Source organism: Strigops habroptila, chromosome 1 (assembly GCF_004027225.2).
Source record: "Strigops habroptila isolate Jane chromosome 1, bStrHab1.2.pri, whole genome shotgun sequence".
Classification (NCBI taxonomy): Eukaryota; Metazoa; Chordata; class Aves; order Psittaciformes; family Psittacidae; genus Strigops; species Strigops habroptila.
The window spans coordinates 11,238,316-11,255,292 of NC_044277.2; the positions used below are offsets into that span (position 1 = coordinate 11,238,316).

The following is a 16,977-nucleotide window of genomic DNA, read 5'->3' on the forward strand; positions in this document are numbered from 1 at the left end:
AAGATTAAGGGCTCAGGGGACAACCTTAGTCAGTAAGCTTGGTTCTATAAGGGCACAGCCTCATAAGAAATAGTGCAACAGACAAAGAACAGGTTTTTTCTGGCCATCTGGAGCTCGCGCTATGCAAGTACCACATTTAATGGCAAATTTGCTTAGTAATAACTATATTATTCACAGCTCACGGGGAATAAGGAATGACATCCTAAAGCATGCTGTCCATTATGTATGAAAAAAGTTCCTCAGGTTAGATGTACCCCATAAAATCAATTTGAAGGGTGAGAAAAAAAAAGCCTACATTCTGCTGTTGAAAGCAGTGCTGAAACAGAATATATCCACAGAATGCAATTCGTTAGTCCAAAATTCTCATCACTTTTCTATTGACGACTCAGACATATATTCCTATACCATACCTCAAACACACTTCAAGACCCAGGAGAAGAATGCAACAAGATGGACATCCTCACAGCCTGTAGTGGTTAGGTGGATATGAATTCTTTCAGCACTGTGCATGATTTACAGCTTTGCATAATGTGTTTTGTTTGTTCTATCATACAAAAATATTAAAGAAAATCATCTTGGAGTCATAGCTGGAACAGAAAGTGATGTGAGAACTGGGTTTTCATCTGTCGTTTTAGGATGCAAATGTAACTGGATGTTAGTTTCAGTTCAACAGTGTATTTCTTATAAATTTATGGAAATCTGTTTATGCTTTGTACTGAAGTTCACATTCAGTGCTAGACTATTGTGCTTCTGTGTGCTTTATCTAGAGCTCAGCACATGGTCTTCTGATATGTGCTAAACAGAAAGACTCCACGTCACCACCCTGCCCATACTCTCTGAATAAGCGTGAATGTGTACATAGAAAAACAGGCATATGTGAGGGGAATTAATTTGCTATAGCTTAATAGAGGCATTACTTACACAACGTGTATAGAGATGCCCAAGAGATATCATGCCTTAGGCAGTTCCAATCTTTCTGATGATCCTTAGAGCACAAAAACCTCCTACACAGAGCTGTCTTTTAAAAGGCACAGTCTTACTCCTAACATAAATTCTCATGTCTATATTCTGCATAACATGTCTGGAGGTGTGGCTGAGGTACTGCCTATTCAGTAGCTTTGAAGAGATTGCTAAAGAGCATATACCATGAGTAACTACTGAAACCATTTTAATAATAGTGATTTGGGGGTCACTGTCAAAGAGGTAATACAGAAAAAAATCAACCCCCTGTCCCACTTTACACTATTTGATGTGACACAATAATTTTTTATTCTAGGCTTAGGAAAATAACGTGGTAGTATTTTTAGTATGATTTTTAGTCAGGAAAACTTACAGAAATTTTACTTTAACCTTATTTTAGTTAAGTTTACTGAACAATTTTCAGTTTTAAACAGAAGTCGTCTCTTCAGTGCAGTTATGTCTGCACTTCTATTCACAAACTCATGTTGAAATAAGGTAAGATAGTGCACATCAGGACAATCTATAGGATGCCACTGTTAAGCTTAATTAATCATTCTCATTTCTCTCTTGAGTCATCATAATGAGATTTTTTTTTATAGGGAAACCACTTCAAGAGAAATTTTTGAAGCTGGTGTTCTAAATGCTTAGATAGAGAAAATGCTTTAGCTTATAAAGATCCTGCGAGAGCATGTATTACTAAATGCACAGATGAATGTACTGTACAGTCTCTATTTGCATCATCTGCAGTTAAAGGAAGAGATACACAGCAAGCTTTTTAACCAAACCCAGGTACGTGGGATTCTACTTTCGTAGATGAACTGACATTATTGTTATTTTAATTAGAACTTACATTATTAGCATTTCAATTTGATTCACAGTACCCCCTTTGAACACATGCAGAAGGTTATATACTGATAGCATAAGGTTTTTCTTCTATTATCAGAGTAATATTTTTTAAAGTCGAAAAGATTATGGAAAATATTAAAGGATTTTGGTATCTATTGTTTTAAGAAGTGGATTTTAGTTAGAAATGACATTTAAGTGGAACCAACGTTTTAGCAGAGCGAAGAGTAATATTTGCCCCTGCCAGTGTATTTCAGGATATCATCACATGGTTGCCTCAGCACGTTGCTTTTGGTTTCAGCCCTCTCTCGTTACCCCTTCCCATCTGACTGAAATCAGCTGATCTTTTATAGGCATTCCTACCTCCTGCCAGCAAGCTCCTCACTGTCAGATACCAAGCACCATATTTAGGGGGTGCCTTTTAAATACAGAGGCCAATAAGAACACAGTTGCCTCGTTTTGTCTGCCCTGTAAGAGCTGACTGCCTTCCCATCATAAAGCCTTTGCCAACCAAAGGGAACACGTTCTCAACCTGTGGGCTCAGCTTTCTGATTCCACATATGCCTTTGCTGAAAATGCAAATAAATAATAATAATAAAAAAAAAGGTATTTTAAAATAAATTTAAAGTATATCTTACATAATCTGGATAAAATGTAATTAACTTTTAACATTCATGCAATCATTTTGTTATTGCAGCTAAAAAATAGTTCTCAGAATCCAGCTCTTCCAGAATCTCCAAGAAAAATACTCTTTGTTTCACCATTTTCTGATTCATTCGACTTTGGAAGCAAAATAAACACATTGCTGTGTTTAATATTGTTGCACAAGAGAATTCACAAGAATGAAATGTGTTCAAAGTTCCTAGAAAAAAATGTAGCAATGCAGGCTGCCAACTTGTTCAATGTCAAGCTCTAGGCAGTATAGCAGGACTAGCAGTAAATGACTCAGAGTGAGTCACGCTTTAGCTATTTTTGCTTTTAAAGTAATGCCAGGCGCTGTGTTAATATTCAACCCAGAGTAAATTTAGCAATGCAAGAAAACAAGTGTTTCCATGGTTGCTCCTTCACAATGTTTATGGTATATACACAGCCATTAGGCACAGGAATTAAGCCAAATTAAGAATATGGAAATGTTCCTCTTTCATTTACAACCGAATTTTGCTACATTGGGTTTCGTGACTCACTCGGCTACTCATTTTTCCAACTCTAACAAAAACGTAAAGCCATAGCTAGCACACCACCAACCGTGCTGTTAGTGGTCAATAGCCACTGCTTTCCTCTAAATGATGGCTTGTGCTGTGTGCACAGCTGAGCTGGAAGCATGCTGGTGTATCAGTAACTGCAGTCAAAAGCAAGTGTAAATCAACCAAATGGTTTATCATGATAATGAAGTTACACGTATTTTTTTCAGGACAAAACAAGACTGACATGAAGGCCTCACTAGTGAAACTAAGTACATCAATCATGGGTAACGTTCTGTGACACTTCTAGGAAGGAGCTGGCAGGGAGGAAAGCTGAAGAGGAGCACTGAAGGGAGGAAGGAGGTTGTGGCATCATGTGAAAAGGGAAAGCAGCTGTAGAAAAACAAGGAAGGAATGCTGATTCAGGCTGGGGAGCAGTTGGGTAAAATGAGAGAAGTGGTAAAGGGGGTACGACAGAGCTGGAAAATATCCTCCCACGACATAGCTGTGATGTGACAAAACCCATATGCAGGCATGATTTCAATGGAGCTATCTGCACAGCCGCGTTTTCTTAGGTGAGCAGGTATTTGTGGAATTGTGGAATATAAGCCCAACTAATGTAGACATCTGACATGGCATAGCAAAGCTCTCCTGGAGAAAGGAAGGGAAAATTTAACCTGGGTTGTAGGAAAAAAAAACCCAAATTAACAAAAACCCCCAAACCCCCAAAGCAGTGGATGCTGCAGCAAAGGTTAGGCGAACAGCTTACTTTGCCCACACTAATAGCAGAGCTGCCAAATGATTACACATGATGGCTTGTTACACTTTTTTGTTCACATTTTAATACAGCATTTTATTCATTAGTCTTAAATTGCAGTAATTACTATTTTTACTGTAGAGGCTGATAAAGCAATCAGGAAGCTTTTACATTTTTCCTCTCAGAGAAAACTCTTCAGCTTTTCTGCATGAAGTCTTTTTCCATGCTGCGATAAGCAGGGCTTTTTTCCCCGTTTTCCTATCTGATTATAAACTAGCCACTTAGTTTATACTGGAAGTTTATAGATAGAACCTGATGAAGAGTCTTTCCAGAAACACTTCTTTTGATTTCAGTAAGTCTTGGATTGACACATAAACTTTCAAATAGGGATTGAGGGAGAATACTCAAGTCTGGGCCAGAACCAAAGAACTGAAGCAAACTAAAGACACTAAAGTCCAAAATGATGAAAAATCCTGTTTAGTGTCCTCCTAATCCTGAAGGCATCTAACTCTGGAAAGCCTCTCCCAGGTTCTCCAGGGATCTGAAGTTCTGATTTCATCACTTGCCCAGAGCTGCCCCAACCTGAGTACCAAGGAATATGTTGTTTGTCCTGCAACCTCTTTGGATCCTGAAAGTAGGCACAGCTCCATCCAAGTGGAAGAAGAGAAGGTGGTGATGGAGATGTAGAGAACCCAGTTTCCCGATCCTTGCCGAGCAACTTAACTCCTGGAGTACATATCATGCACCCTCTTTGCATTGTCCCTTGCGCCCTTCCATTTCCAGCTGCACATGGTGCAGGTTTTGCTTCAACTGCTTCAACTGTAGGGCTGAAGAGTGCCCTCTACAGACGAGCCTACAGCCGAGGGGTTGCTTAAAACCCTGTGAGCAACCGTATGATGTCAGACGTAAGATCCATCCCATCCAACACTCTTCCTCTGATGATGCATAATAGCAAATCTCTCCAGAGGACACGAGGCAGGGAAAGCCTACAGCGATGTTTTCCTGGTATTCTTGTCCAGCCTTAAGTAACCTGGTCAGTGGCATTTGGAGGATCCAGAAAGGTGACAAAAGTGACATCTTCCCCTTACGGGATTTTTCTTGGCTGCTTATTTATGAATTTATTTGCCTCACTTCCTGGGCAACTGCTGTAGACACAATGCTATCACACAAAACATATCACCATCGCCCCACTCACTGCTTGTCTGCCTCATGAGGTATTTTTGGTGCCTGCTGGAACACCTGTTAAGCAACTTGCCTTTAATCCTGAGATCATTCACTGCAAGCCTGGTAACACAACAGATCTACATCCATATTTCAGATGGTAAGACATGATAAACCTATCCACACTTGTAAAGTCAGATCCTGTGTCACAAATGAGAGCTAATAACAGCTGAAAGATGACAACTTAAACCACCCTCCAATCGTAACAGAACATCCAATGCTCCAAGCCTGGTTTAGAGTGCAAATGCCTATGAAAGTGTTTGACTTCTTCGACTTTGTGCTAATGGTGACTGAAAGCAACATATCTTAGGTTAGCCCTGAGAGACAGTGCACACAATTACCACTTCAGCTCCCTGATAACATCAGTAATCATCTGAGCGCCTGAAATTCCCAAATCCACAGATCATAGTCATGGTCCATTTCCTCTCCAGCTATACAATACAAGCATGTGTGCTCAGTCTCACAATATAAGCCCTGATTCATTCCCTTCACGTTACTTTATAGTTAGCACATTTTTAGTCATCTTTTGCAATACTATGATTGACATACAGATGTAAAGCACACTATGCTGACAGAATAGATTTGTCACTGAACAAAGTTGTTCATGCAGATGTGCCATAACCCTCCTTGTGGGAGCCAAGGCACTTAACTCTGGGCTCTGGCATCCAGCCTGAGGTCTGCAAACCTAAAAGATGGGTATTGCAGTCCTTTAGTGCTTCTCTAGCTTTCTTCTTCCATTTCAGCTCAACTTACTTAACAGGTCTGGGGTAGCGTGAGGAGGATTTCCACTACATTTAATGGCATAAAATTCAAGTTGGAAAGAAAACATGCTTTGCTGTGAGGTTACTGGTGCCTACTGCTTTCAAGAGGGAAATGAAACAATATGGATATCAAAAACTACGGTAAGCAGCCAATGCACGTGAACTTCTGATAAGGAATTAGAGGATGTTTATTAATCTTGCTGTACATTGCTAGCTTGCACGTTACTGTACGTTGCAAGTATAGATCAAGGAAATTCCATTGATTTCAAAAACTACACTGACACCAAAGCAAAATCCAGCTCAACCTGCAGCTCTTCTGAAGGCCACAGAGCTTCATGTGGCCATGTCATGTAGACACCAAAGAGCTACATGACAAATAGTTTCAGGACCCATAAAACCACCAAATGTTTTCTCTTGACTGGAGAATCTGAAGTTACCATGCAGCATGATATGCATTAATGAGTTATTTAGTCAGCATTATCTCAGATCTGCTTCCCTGTTCTTCCTCAAATGCTTTTTGTGCTAGCACTAAATCCAAATGCATTACTTGGAGTAGAGTTCTACTTGAAGTAGTACTTCCCTTGATACCTGTGCATACTGGTGGCACAAAGACCCACATACAAATTATTAAAATGAACATATAGGAAGGGTAAAAAAACCCTACTGTGTATCCAGGAATAGAATAAATAGAATCACAGAATCATAGAATAGTTTGGGTTGGAAGGGACCTTCAAAGGTCAGCTAGTCCAAACCCCTGCAGTGAGCAGGGACATCTTCAACTAGATCAGGTTGCCCAGAACCACATTCGGCCCGGCCTTGAATGTCTCCAGGGATGGTGCATCCACCACCTCTCTGGGCAACCTGTGCCAGTATTTTATTACCCTCATTGTAAAGAATTTTTTCCTCACATCCAGCCTGAATCTCCCCTCTTTAGTTTAAAACCATTACCCCTCGTCCTATCACAACAGACCCTGCTAAAAAGTCTTTCCCATCTTTCTTATGGGCCCCTTTTAAGACCTGATTACTCAAGAACACAAATATTCAAGTAACAGAAAAAATGAGTAAACAAAACAAAGTTCCCTAAGTTTAAAGCTTCACTGAGCTTTATTTTCCTCCTCAACATCCTAACTTCAAAACGAGAACATTTCAACTGAAAAATCGTAACACTGAGAAGCTTTCCCTTTCCTCTTTCTTTGTTTTCTTCTCCTTGGACCATTCTTCATCTGTTTTCCTGTGGTCACACTTGAAGTTTAAGCTGTAAGCTCATGGCACAAGAATGGAATTCCTTCATCCTCTACCTTTTAAATCGGTCTGAATAGCATGTGAAAGACATAATGGCAAGTAAAATTGTACTGAGCTGGCAGAGGCAGTCCTTGCATTTTTACTGCTCAGATTTTTACAAGTAAGATAGTATGTATTATTACACTATGAAAGAAGTGAATTAAAACATCCAGTGAAATTGCTCACGTTTTGTTACCAGGACGCAAATTTTCCATAGGGTATAATCCATCTTTTGTAGTTTTTGGAATTTCAGCTACAGGCAAGCTTTATCATCTATCTCTATGCTTCTTACTCACCTGAAATGTGTAAAACATTTCTAATGAGTTCAAATATGGCCACAAGACATGAGTTTCCATGTTGCACAACTGGATTACCAAAGAGTCAAGAAATATAGACACTGAGTGAACTGAACTAAACACCATTGAGGGAAAACACCTCTATAAGCGAGGGTGCAGTGCTGGCACAAGAACAAATGAGCAAAAACTTGGTCACACACTTGATCTGCCTGAAAATTTCTCACAGGCTGAGCAAGGTTCTAAGGTTTTTCATCACTCTTCCAATAGAAGTAAAGGAGAAAAAACTGTATATTTTAAGATGGCATTTTATTAAATGTGATTGAATGCAACATCAAGGGAATGGAATCAGCATCTAGAAGCTCCCTTCCTGACCTCTGTGTTCTTACAAACAGTAAAAATGCCATGCTGGTAGCCATCAATGTGCTCACTTAAGAGAGAATTATCCCTTGACAGTAACAATAAATTACACAAAGTATTATCCCTAAGCGTATAATAGTAATAAAAAATTATTTCTATGCAACACTCCATTTCCTTTCTAGATTTTATATACTTAGTGCTGATCCGAAAGCCAGGCTGATATATAAGCAAGAATTGTATCTATCTTGCAAAGACTTTTGCAATGGGATTAAATATAGATCTTTTAAAAATATATGTATAGATCAGATGAGAGACAGAGAAAGAGGTAAGAGGTGTTTACCCTCAAGTATTCACTGATTGGAAGGGCAGATATTTGAAGAGCAGATATTTATAACAGAAGAAACCTACATGTGATGATCTTTCTGATTTAGATACCTCCCTCCCTCAGCTGAGTGCCTTTACCACAAGGTTAAAGCTTCAGTATTTCCTTCTGCAGTTGTTTCCATTTTTATATATAGTTAAATGCACCCTGAACTGAGAAAGAGGGAGACTGATTCCAGAGCTACAGCTCAATCTCCTACAGGCCAAGATTCAGTTAACTTCTGATTTTAAATCATTGTGATTGAAACCCAGATCTCCTACACTCCAGGTTACTCACAGTGGAAAAGGGCTGTTTGAGGGGGTGGGTTGATTCCTCTTTCATTTTAGTTATGAATTCCATGTCAGAGCTCTAAATGCCAAAGCAAGAAACTTCTTATTTTGGTCAATCATATTAGAAAGGCAATAACTTCATCACAGAAACCCTCACCAGATCCATTCGCAATTGATGTTCTTCATTAGTCCACTAACAGAATCATTGTTAATGCAAGCTTCTGCCTGTTAATCCTATCAACATAGCTAATTTTTGACATGGAAAAATTGTCCCCGATCACAAAAGAAACGTCCTGCTGGTTTCATTTGTTCTAGAGTTGGTCCTTCTTTGCAAACTATCAAGAACACTAGCTGTGATGGTAATTTTGCAATTTGGATATTCATCTTATTCTCACTGCTACAGTATTTGAGCATCCCATTTCTCTAATTTGTTTTTCTAGCTTGTTTCTCCTTCCAATAACTCTGTGAAATAGAGGGATTGTATGTCAGACTTCATCATCATCACTTTAACTCATTCTATTTCATTCCCAGGCCCTGATCTTCTAATCCTGCAAAATTACAAGTAAGCAAGCCAACTAGTTCCTTCCAGAAAATATCCAGACAGGACAGTCCCAAAAGGACAAAACCATGCCAAGTTTCTCTCTCAGGGTAGTCCTTTAACCCTACCCAAAAGTCAGATCTCATTCATACAACTGCCTCTAAACATATTCATGTCACTCCTCAGGGGCTGCAATTTGCTCCCTCAGCATCACGCCATGAAAACATGACTCTGGCAGACTAAAACACAGTTATGTTATTATTTCCAGCTCTTTGAACTGACAAAAACCACAAAAAATAATACTGATGTTTCAGTTCCACAAGGCAAGCAGGGCAATTGAGCGTTCTGCAGTGGACATGGTTAGTTTAGGGGCTGCTACTTCGCTCCATAGGGTATCAGCCTGGAGCAGCATAGATATGAGTCCACATTCATAAGTCTTTCCTTGCACAGTCCAAAAACACAGTATACACATAGCTGAATTTCAGACATACGCATAAGGTTCAGACCCACAAAGATTTTAAGCACCTAACTCCCAGTGACCTGTTCTGAACCTAAATGACTTGATCTAATACAAGAAGACTGTAACAAAGCAAAGAAACTAAACCAAAGTCTCCTAAACTCCAAGTGACCTTCCTAAGCGCTCGATCATCTGTCACTTCTTTACTAGTCAAAGGGCTGTCTAATAAGGAATTTTACATAAATGAAAAGTGCATATCCCACACACGCCACTGAACTGTCATAACATCGATTCCACTTTCGGTTAGGATTTCCAACTTTTCTGCTGAAGTTGCTTTCCCATAATTAGTCAGTAAAGGGATTTTAAATTATTATTTTATATTAAAAAAGACAAAGAAACACACACTAATGTTGTTTTTCAACTGATCCTCTGCCAACATAGCTGAAGTATAAAGGTGAAAACAGACCAACTAAGACGCTAAGCAGAACTGAACAGGAAACCAGAACTGCAAATCAGTTATGTGACTCCACACACGTAACTTTAACTATGAAGTTTCAGCTCTGTTATATGTTGAGGAATAAGATTAACTTGCCTCCATCAGTGTGATGTTGTGAGGATTAATTGGATGAAACTTTTCAAGCACTGTACTACATGGGTTGCAGCTTGCTTTCTTATCCTCCTAAAAGCAAATCAAAGACTTCAGTCCTTCCTGGAACCTCCAGATAGACTGTTATATAAATTTAAAGAGAATTTCTTTCACAGTGTCTCTTCTTTTTTTGACCAGTGCAGTTTTCTACCCAAACTGCATCTAAAACAACATTTTTTTACCTCATTATTTCTGAGCATATGTATGACTTAAAATACATCAACAGGACATAACGGTGTCTGCTCAAACACTAAATGTTAAATTTTAAATCTTCTCCTTTTAAAGTATTTGCTTTTTGATAAGGAACATAAATCTGTCCTAGCAAAATGTTAAAACATGATACATACATTTTCCTTTCCAAACCTCTGTGACATTTTTTCGTCAGTGGACAGGGCAAGGAAGAGCTTTACAACTGCAGTGTTACTACTTTCCAAACAACATTACAATGACTGGTTTCCTATAACAAAAGAATTGCCAGAACTACTACTGTGTCTCAAAATTATTTGTTCCCTATAAAAAAAAAATCCTTCCTACATTTGCCAAATTCACTCCTTCAATTGTTTGGCAAAACCAGCAATATTGTCATTCACTCAAACCTTAACACTTCCTACAACATGACTACTGAACATGCATCTGCTGGGTGTTCATACAGCCCGTAGTTATCAAGGATTCCAAAGTGCATGTTATCAGCTGCTATAAAAGGGCTATGAAACCTGCCATCCTTTGCGCACCGAATGCGAAACTAAATAACCTTCAGCAAACACAGCAGTGGCAGCTAGGGTCACAGCAGGAGAGATTATACCTTCTGATTAGCTCTTTTCACAGAGTATCAGAAATTTAAACTGACACATAGAGATTAAAGGCAGATCTTACTTTCATTTTGTGAAGGCAAAATTCTCATACTCTGTGCCAGAAGATGCCTTTGATATATATATATATATATAGGCATGAAATAAAAAGACTTGGTAATACAACTTTAAACAGAAGGTGGGATTTTAAATTTACAGAAGATACAAAACGCAAAGTTACAATTCCTGCAGTAATCATGACTTGGTCCCTATAGGCTCAGTCCTGCAAGGTTCTGTACTGCGGTTACACTTCAATAAGGAAGTGAAACATGCCAGCAATCTCACTCCTTTCAAAGGATCTACTCAAACACTTTAATTTAAGCAGCTTGCTCAAGCATTTCACATAATCAAAAGGAGATCACTAAGAACTCTGCAGATCCAGGACCCTTATGCGCAAAGAGCGCATCAGTCATGCAGGGTCACAAAAATGTTTTCTTACAAACCACACATGTAATCATTTAGAATTTGCTGCTATTACCAGATCTAGTGAATATCCCTCCAAGTGCTCCATTATTTGGAAAAGATAATGTAGCCATTTTGGGTACATTATAGCTGAAATACAAGAAATAGCTGAAAATATTATAAAAACATATTAATCAACACTTCTTTTCCACTGCTTACATTCTAAGCAGGTTTGAGTAGAAAAATGAAAATGTTTTCCATTAAAAATAAGAAGTGGGAATTTAGGAATGTGAGATAGTTCTGAAAACAGACTCCAGAAAAAAAATCACTTGCTGTTCACATAAAACCTGTCTGACAGTGTTTTGACACATATCATCAGAGGTGGAGATTTCGCATCATTTTGCACAAATTCCAGCTAAAGGAGCTGCATAATAAAGGCTCACAGATTGAGGGAAAATGCCTGCAAACTGTCTGAAAGCTGAGCAGAACAGAAACTGCTCTGAGGCATGATATCATCTTTACTGTCACACAGATGCACTTTCCCAATTTCATTTCTGCACTTTAGCTGCTGCTAAAGTTCAAAGCGCAGAAGGTCTCCTTCCCACAGAACTGCCCGGAGAAGAGGACAACCTGAAGGTGATACAGTGCTGATCTCCTCCCTGAGAGTATCAGAGCTACCTACTGTGCTTCATGTCACCTCTCAGGTGGCAGGGAAAAACCACACAGCTCCTTTTCATCACTGGGGCACCAAATATCAAGAGACAAAATGTATTAGCCTTCTGAATCTTCTGTTGAAATAAGGTTACATTTAACTGCTTCACACTCTGCACCATACCCAAAACCTCTCTCAAGGAAGTTTTTCTCCTTCAAATCCTGGTTGATTTCTAAGTAGCAAAACAACATGAGACTACAACATTTCCTTGTTCAGCTATTCTACAATAAAAATGTCAAACTCTGCATAAAAGGTATACAATGATTAATGGTAACCTATCATGAAAGGCAAATCATTTTAGCATCTACCCCCTCTGCTCCTTTGAAATAGAAAAGGCTGGGACAAAAGAAAACTCCAGGAAAGCTCCTCTGAGAAAACATGTCTGGAGCTTTTGTATTTTATCTGATTTAGCAACAAAACCAAACCCCAGGAAAGAGCTAAAAATTGGATCATACTGTATATATGTGCTTGAAACAGGCCAGGAGTTAACGCACTAAGTTGTGCCCAAACCTGGCAAGACGAATAGCTGAAAACAAAGTACCAGCCAGGTAGCTGTAGATGAAGTGATTGATACAGGTAACTCACATCAAGTAGTTTTACCGTGTCCCCCAAAATTTGCAGACACATTACAATATGCTGTCCAAACCAAAACAAAAACCTCATGTACAGACAGCATGCTGAAGGGTAAATCACCAGTTTAGCAAAGCTAATAGATGTCTTCTACAGATCTGATGAATCTTCAGCTTTTGGTATTGCAACCCCAAAATTCCTGCCTCTGAGCCCATTCTTTACAGTAACACTACTTTCTGCATGGTATATGTGATATTTTAGCTAGTGCTCAATTATACATCTCAGCATAGTAATTTACTACACAGAGCCCAACAATGAGAATAGCCTTTCTGTACTAGATGGAGTACACGTGTCAGCTTAGCCTCTCACAAAGATGTTAAGACCAGAGGCCCTGATCCTATAAGAATGTGAGTATCTGTCATTTTTAATCTTTATGCCATCCAGAAGGACCTTGACACGCTTGTGAGGTGGGCCGATGCCAACCTTATGAAGTTTAACCAAGCCAAGTGCAAGGTCCTACACCTGGGTCGGGGCAACCCCAGGCACTGCTACAGGCTGGGCAGAGAAGAGATTCAGAGCAGCCCTGCAGAAAAGGACTTGGGGGTGTTGGTTGACGAGAAGCTTAACATGAGCCGGCAGTGTGCGCTTGCAGCCCAGAAAGCCAACCGTATCCTGGGCTGCATCAAAAGAAGCGTGACCAGCAGGTCGAAGGAGGTGATCCTGCCCCTCTACTCTGCTCTCGTGAGACCCCACTTGGAGTACTGCGTACAGTTCTGGTGTCCTCAACATAAAAAGGACATGGAGCTGTTGGAGCGAGTCCAGAGGAGGGCCACGAGGATGATAAGAGGGCTGGAGCACCTCCCGTATGAAGACAGGCTGAGAAAGTTGGGGCTGTTCAGCCTGGAGAAGAGAAGGCTGCGTGGTGACCTCATAGCAGCCTTCCAGTATCTGAAGGGGGTCTACAAGGATGCTGGGGAGGGACTCTTCCTTAGGGACTGTAGTGGTAGGACAAGGGGTAATGGGTTCAAACTTAAACAGAGGAAGTTTAGATTAGATATAAGGAAGAAGTTCTTTACAGTGAGGGTGGTGAAGCACTGGAATGGGTTGCCCAGGGAGGTTGTGGATGCTCCATCCCTGGCGGTGTTCAAGGCCAGGTTGGACAGCGCCTTGAGCCACATGGTTTAGGGCAAGGTGTCCCTGCCCATGGCAGGGGGGTTGGAACTAGATGATCTTAAGGTCCTTTCCAACCCTTACGATTCTATGATTCTATGATTCTATGAATTTGTTATATTCAATTTTCAGGTCTTTTTTAAAGGTTATGTATGAGTGTCCAAAACACAGAAAAACAGAGAGGGAGGATAAGGGTAATGGTAAGAAGATCAACTAGGTACAACAGAGAAACTGAACAGTCTTACTGGTTCCAGGTCACTATCATAAGAAGCAAATTTACATCTGTGAATATAAACAGACTCCACTGATCCTCAGTCACCCATTATTACTCAAGAATTTCTGAGAGCCTTCGTGGTAAACAGCCTTTTGAAAAGGAAAGTAAAGTAAGAAGGTGACTTCATGGTGGATCAACAGACTATTTAGGCAGAAGATACAACATTAATACAAGCTTAAGGCAGCACAATTGTGCTTGCTTTGAAAAGTTTAACTTTGCGTTTTCCACCTGTTTCTATCTGCAGATCTGAGGTGGTATTTAGTTATCCATTTCAAAAGCAGGGGGAATGTACCAGGCTCTTTATTTGAATGCACACCCATTATATTGCATCCAAGTCTGTGAAAGCTAACTAACAACTTTCCATTCAGCTTTTTAAATTGTATAAAATGCTGCAATAGGGGCAAATGTGAAGGATTTACCTCATCAAAACCACCACGAATTCCACAAAACCCAAGCTGATCCAGCTGACTGAAACAGTCTGAACACAGCAGTCCATCCAACATCACCACGCATTTCATTTTGGGCAGTCTGACCTCTGTGCACAACTACAACAGAAGTCCAAGTGGCTAATAAGACATATCTGGATTTCAGACAGTAGGAGCAGAATGATGCCCTTGTATATTTTTTTTTTAAAGAATAACTCTTACTGTGCTTATTTAATTTGGAGTTTTTATGAAGAGGTATTCCACTTAGAACTCAGTCCCATAGCCTGAGCTGAATGTAGTACTAGGGCATACACCCCTTCCTCAGGCAATTACAGGGTGGAAAGTAAATCCAAAGTCAGTTATCAAGATTTTATCTTCTCAGTTACAAACACCTGGAAATTAGGAATTACAACATAATGGTGGGGCAGTAATAATTTTACGGTCATGCAGGGAGTGAAAATTACACTGTTTTGTGGTCTGCAACTTGGTATGTTCATTCTTAAGAGTAGTGCCAAGAGCTCTGTTAAACTCAGAGATCAATGCTAATACTCAAATCCAAAATCTTAGAAACCATAAAGATGGGAAACAAATACATTAAGCCCTCAAGCTCTAATCCTAGGGAGTCTTGAGATATCAGATCTAAAATTCACCTTGTCAAACATGTCTTCACACTTCATAAATCTCTACAGGGAACATCAAAGTAATCCAAAGTCCAGTGAAGTCAGCGGGAAAACTCTTTCCGCTAGTTTCAGTGGGTTTTCGATAGGGCTCCAAAAAAACAAAACTCAAGGAGAGCTGCAGGAAAGCATCCAGAGTATCATTTTCTAAGGCATAAATCATTAATCTATAACTCCTGAGGTTCCTGAGATACCAGTTTCTGTTGAAATCAAAATGTAGGGTGGGAGGGAATAGGTACAGGGGTCAAGGGACAGCAAGCAGAATAATATGATTTCAAAACACAATCACAACTGGGGAAGAACAGCACAAATAGTGTTAGAGCCTATGAACTTTCCTGGCAACAGTAATCAGAGAGATATTTTAATGGCTGCTATAATATGCAGGGCAATAAAAGCATACAGTCTTGTTGTGTTGCATAAGTACTAAAACTGTTCGCTCTCCAACTTTTCTGGTAATTCAAGCACGAATAACTTCATAATTCAACACTTGATAAATCACATGAATTAAGAAAACCAGATTTTAATAAATTGCAGTGTTACATGGTGCGTGCATAGAAGCTGTAAACCTGAGAACACACACAGTAAGCATTTTCCAACAATATAGTTCTACGATTAAAGCAAAGGTCTTCTTAGAGTTGCAACACATCCTAAGTTGTGAAACAAGAGCAATTTGTTCAAGTGACAAATGAAAACAGCTTACCTAATCTTTTTAGAAGATCCTATCAACTAAGAATAAAACTAATGAGAAAGTCTTCAAATGAAAAAGCCCACCTTCCACAGAAGAAGATGTGAAGCAACATTTTCAGGATATTCGTATTCAGACATGGCAGGAGCTGTGGGAGTCTAAATAAAACTACCAAGGTACTTACACTGGCTTTCTTCTGCACGGATAGCAATTTAAATAAGATTTTAAATACAAACACCCACCTCAGTTTGAGCCATAACTGGCAGCTCTATAGGGCAGTTAGTCACATCTTACCATTTAGCATTCAAAGAATCTATAGTTTTTAAAAGATAGAACTTACATTGTTTTCTCATCTGTTTAAGTTGATCCTTAAAATACATATATTTTTCATTCTTTTGCAAATCTGAGTCACTGTTCTTGCTCTCCATTGCAGTGAATTTTTCTTGTACTAAAGATTTTAAATCTGGTATATTTTCTGGTTTTTCTCGTTTTATCTGTAAGGAATAAGAAATACAACGTTATTCATTATAACCTATTTTAATAGAAAGCAGAAGACATCAAGCAAAAAGTCATGAACAAAATCTCAGTTTCTTTCACCTACAGTTAGATTTCCTGCTCTGAAACCGTACCTCCAGGTAAATATTTGTTTCAGCAAAAGTAACTATGATGTGTAGAGATTAACTTCTCAGTGTCATTTAACTCAGTTACTGTGCACAGGTTATTTCTCACACTAACAACAGGCAAAACTGAACCCTGCAGTCAAATTTACATCCACGAGTAGGAAAGGTCAACATGTTAACAAGAACCAGCATAATATTGAATGTGAACGAAACCAAAGAATACAACTCTGTCCAAAAAGTGAGATGACTGAAAAACAGAAATAATTTTTTAAAGAGTTTTCTAAAAACCTCCACTCTCTCCCCATTTTTGAATCAGCTTTCTAGAAGTTTATAATCTACCTGCATGACTAGTGTGGTAACTAAAACAGAGGAAGTTCAGGTTAGATACAAGGAAGAGGTTCTTTACTGTGAAGGTGGTGAGGCACTAGAACAGGTTGCCCAAAGAAGTGGTAAATGCTCCATCCCTGGCAGCGTTCAAGGCCAGGTTGGACAGAGCCTTGGGCGACATGGTCTAGTGTGATGCATCCTTGCCCACGGCAGGGGGTTGGAACTAGTTAATCTTAAGGTCCTTTCCAACCCAAACCATTCTATGATTCTATGATAGCAGTAGCAAAAGCAGTACAGATAGCTAATGTAAAAGGAAAC

The 16,977-nt window shown here is 39.4% G+C and overlaps 1 protein-coding gene across 2 annotated transcripts in view; it reads right to left on the bottom strand.

Moving 5' to 3' along the window:
* The window catches only part of NSMCE2 (NSE2 (MMS21) homolog, SMC5-SMC6 complex SUMO ligase), a 131,044-nt gene that overhangs the window by 54,109 nt on the left and 59,958 nt on the right, over positions 1-16,977 (bottom strand). For both annotated transcript variants that reach the window (XM_030510857.1, XM_030510862.1), the window contains one exon: positions 16,053-16,206. In XM_030510857.1, the coding sequence (XP_030366717.1) occupies positions 16,053-16,206 (154 nt within the window). The remainder of the gene's footprint in view (positions 1-16,052; positions 16,207-16,977) is intronic.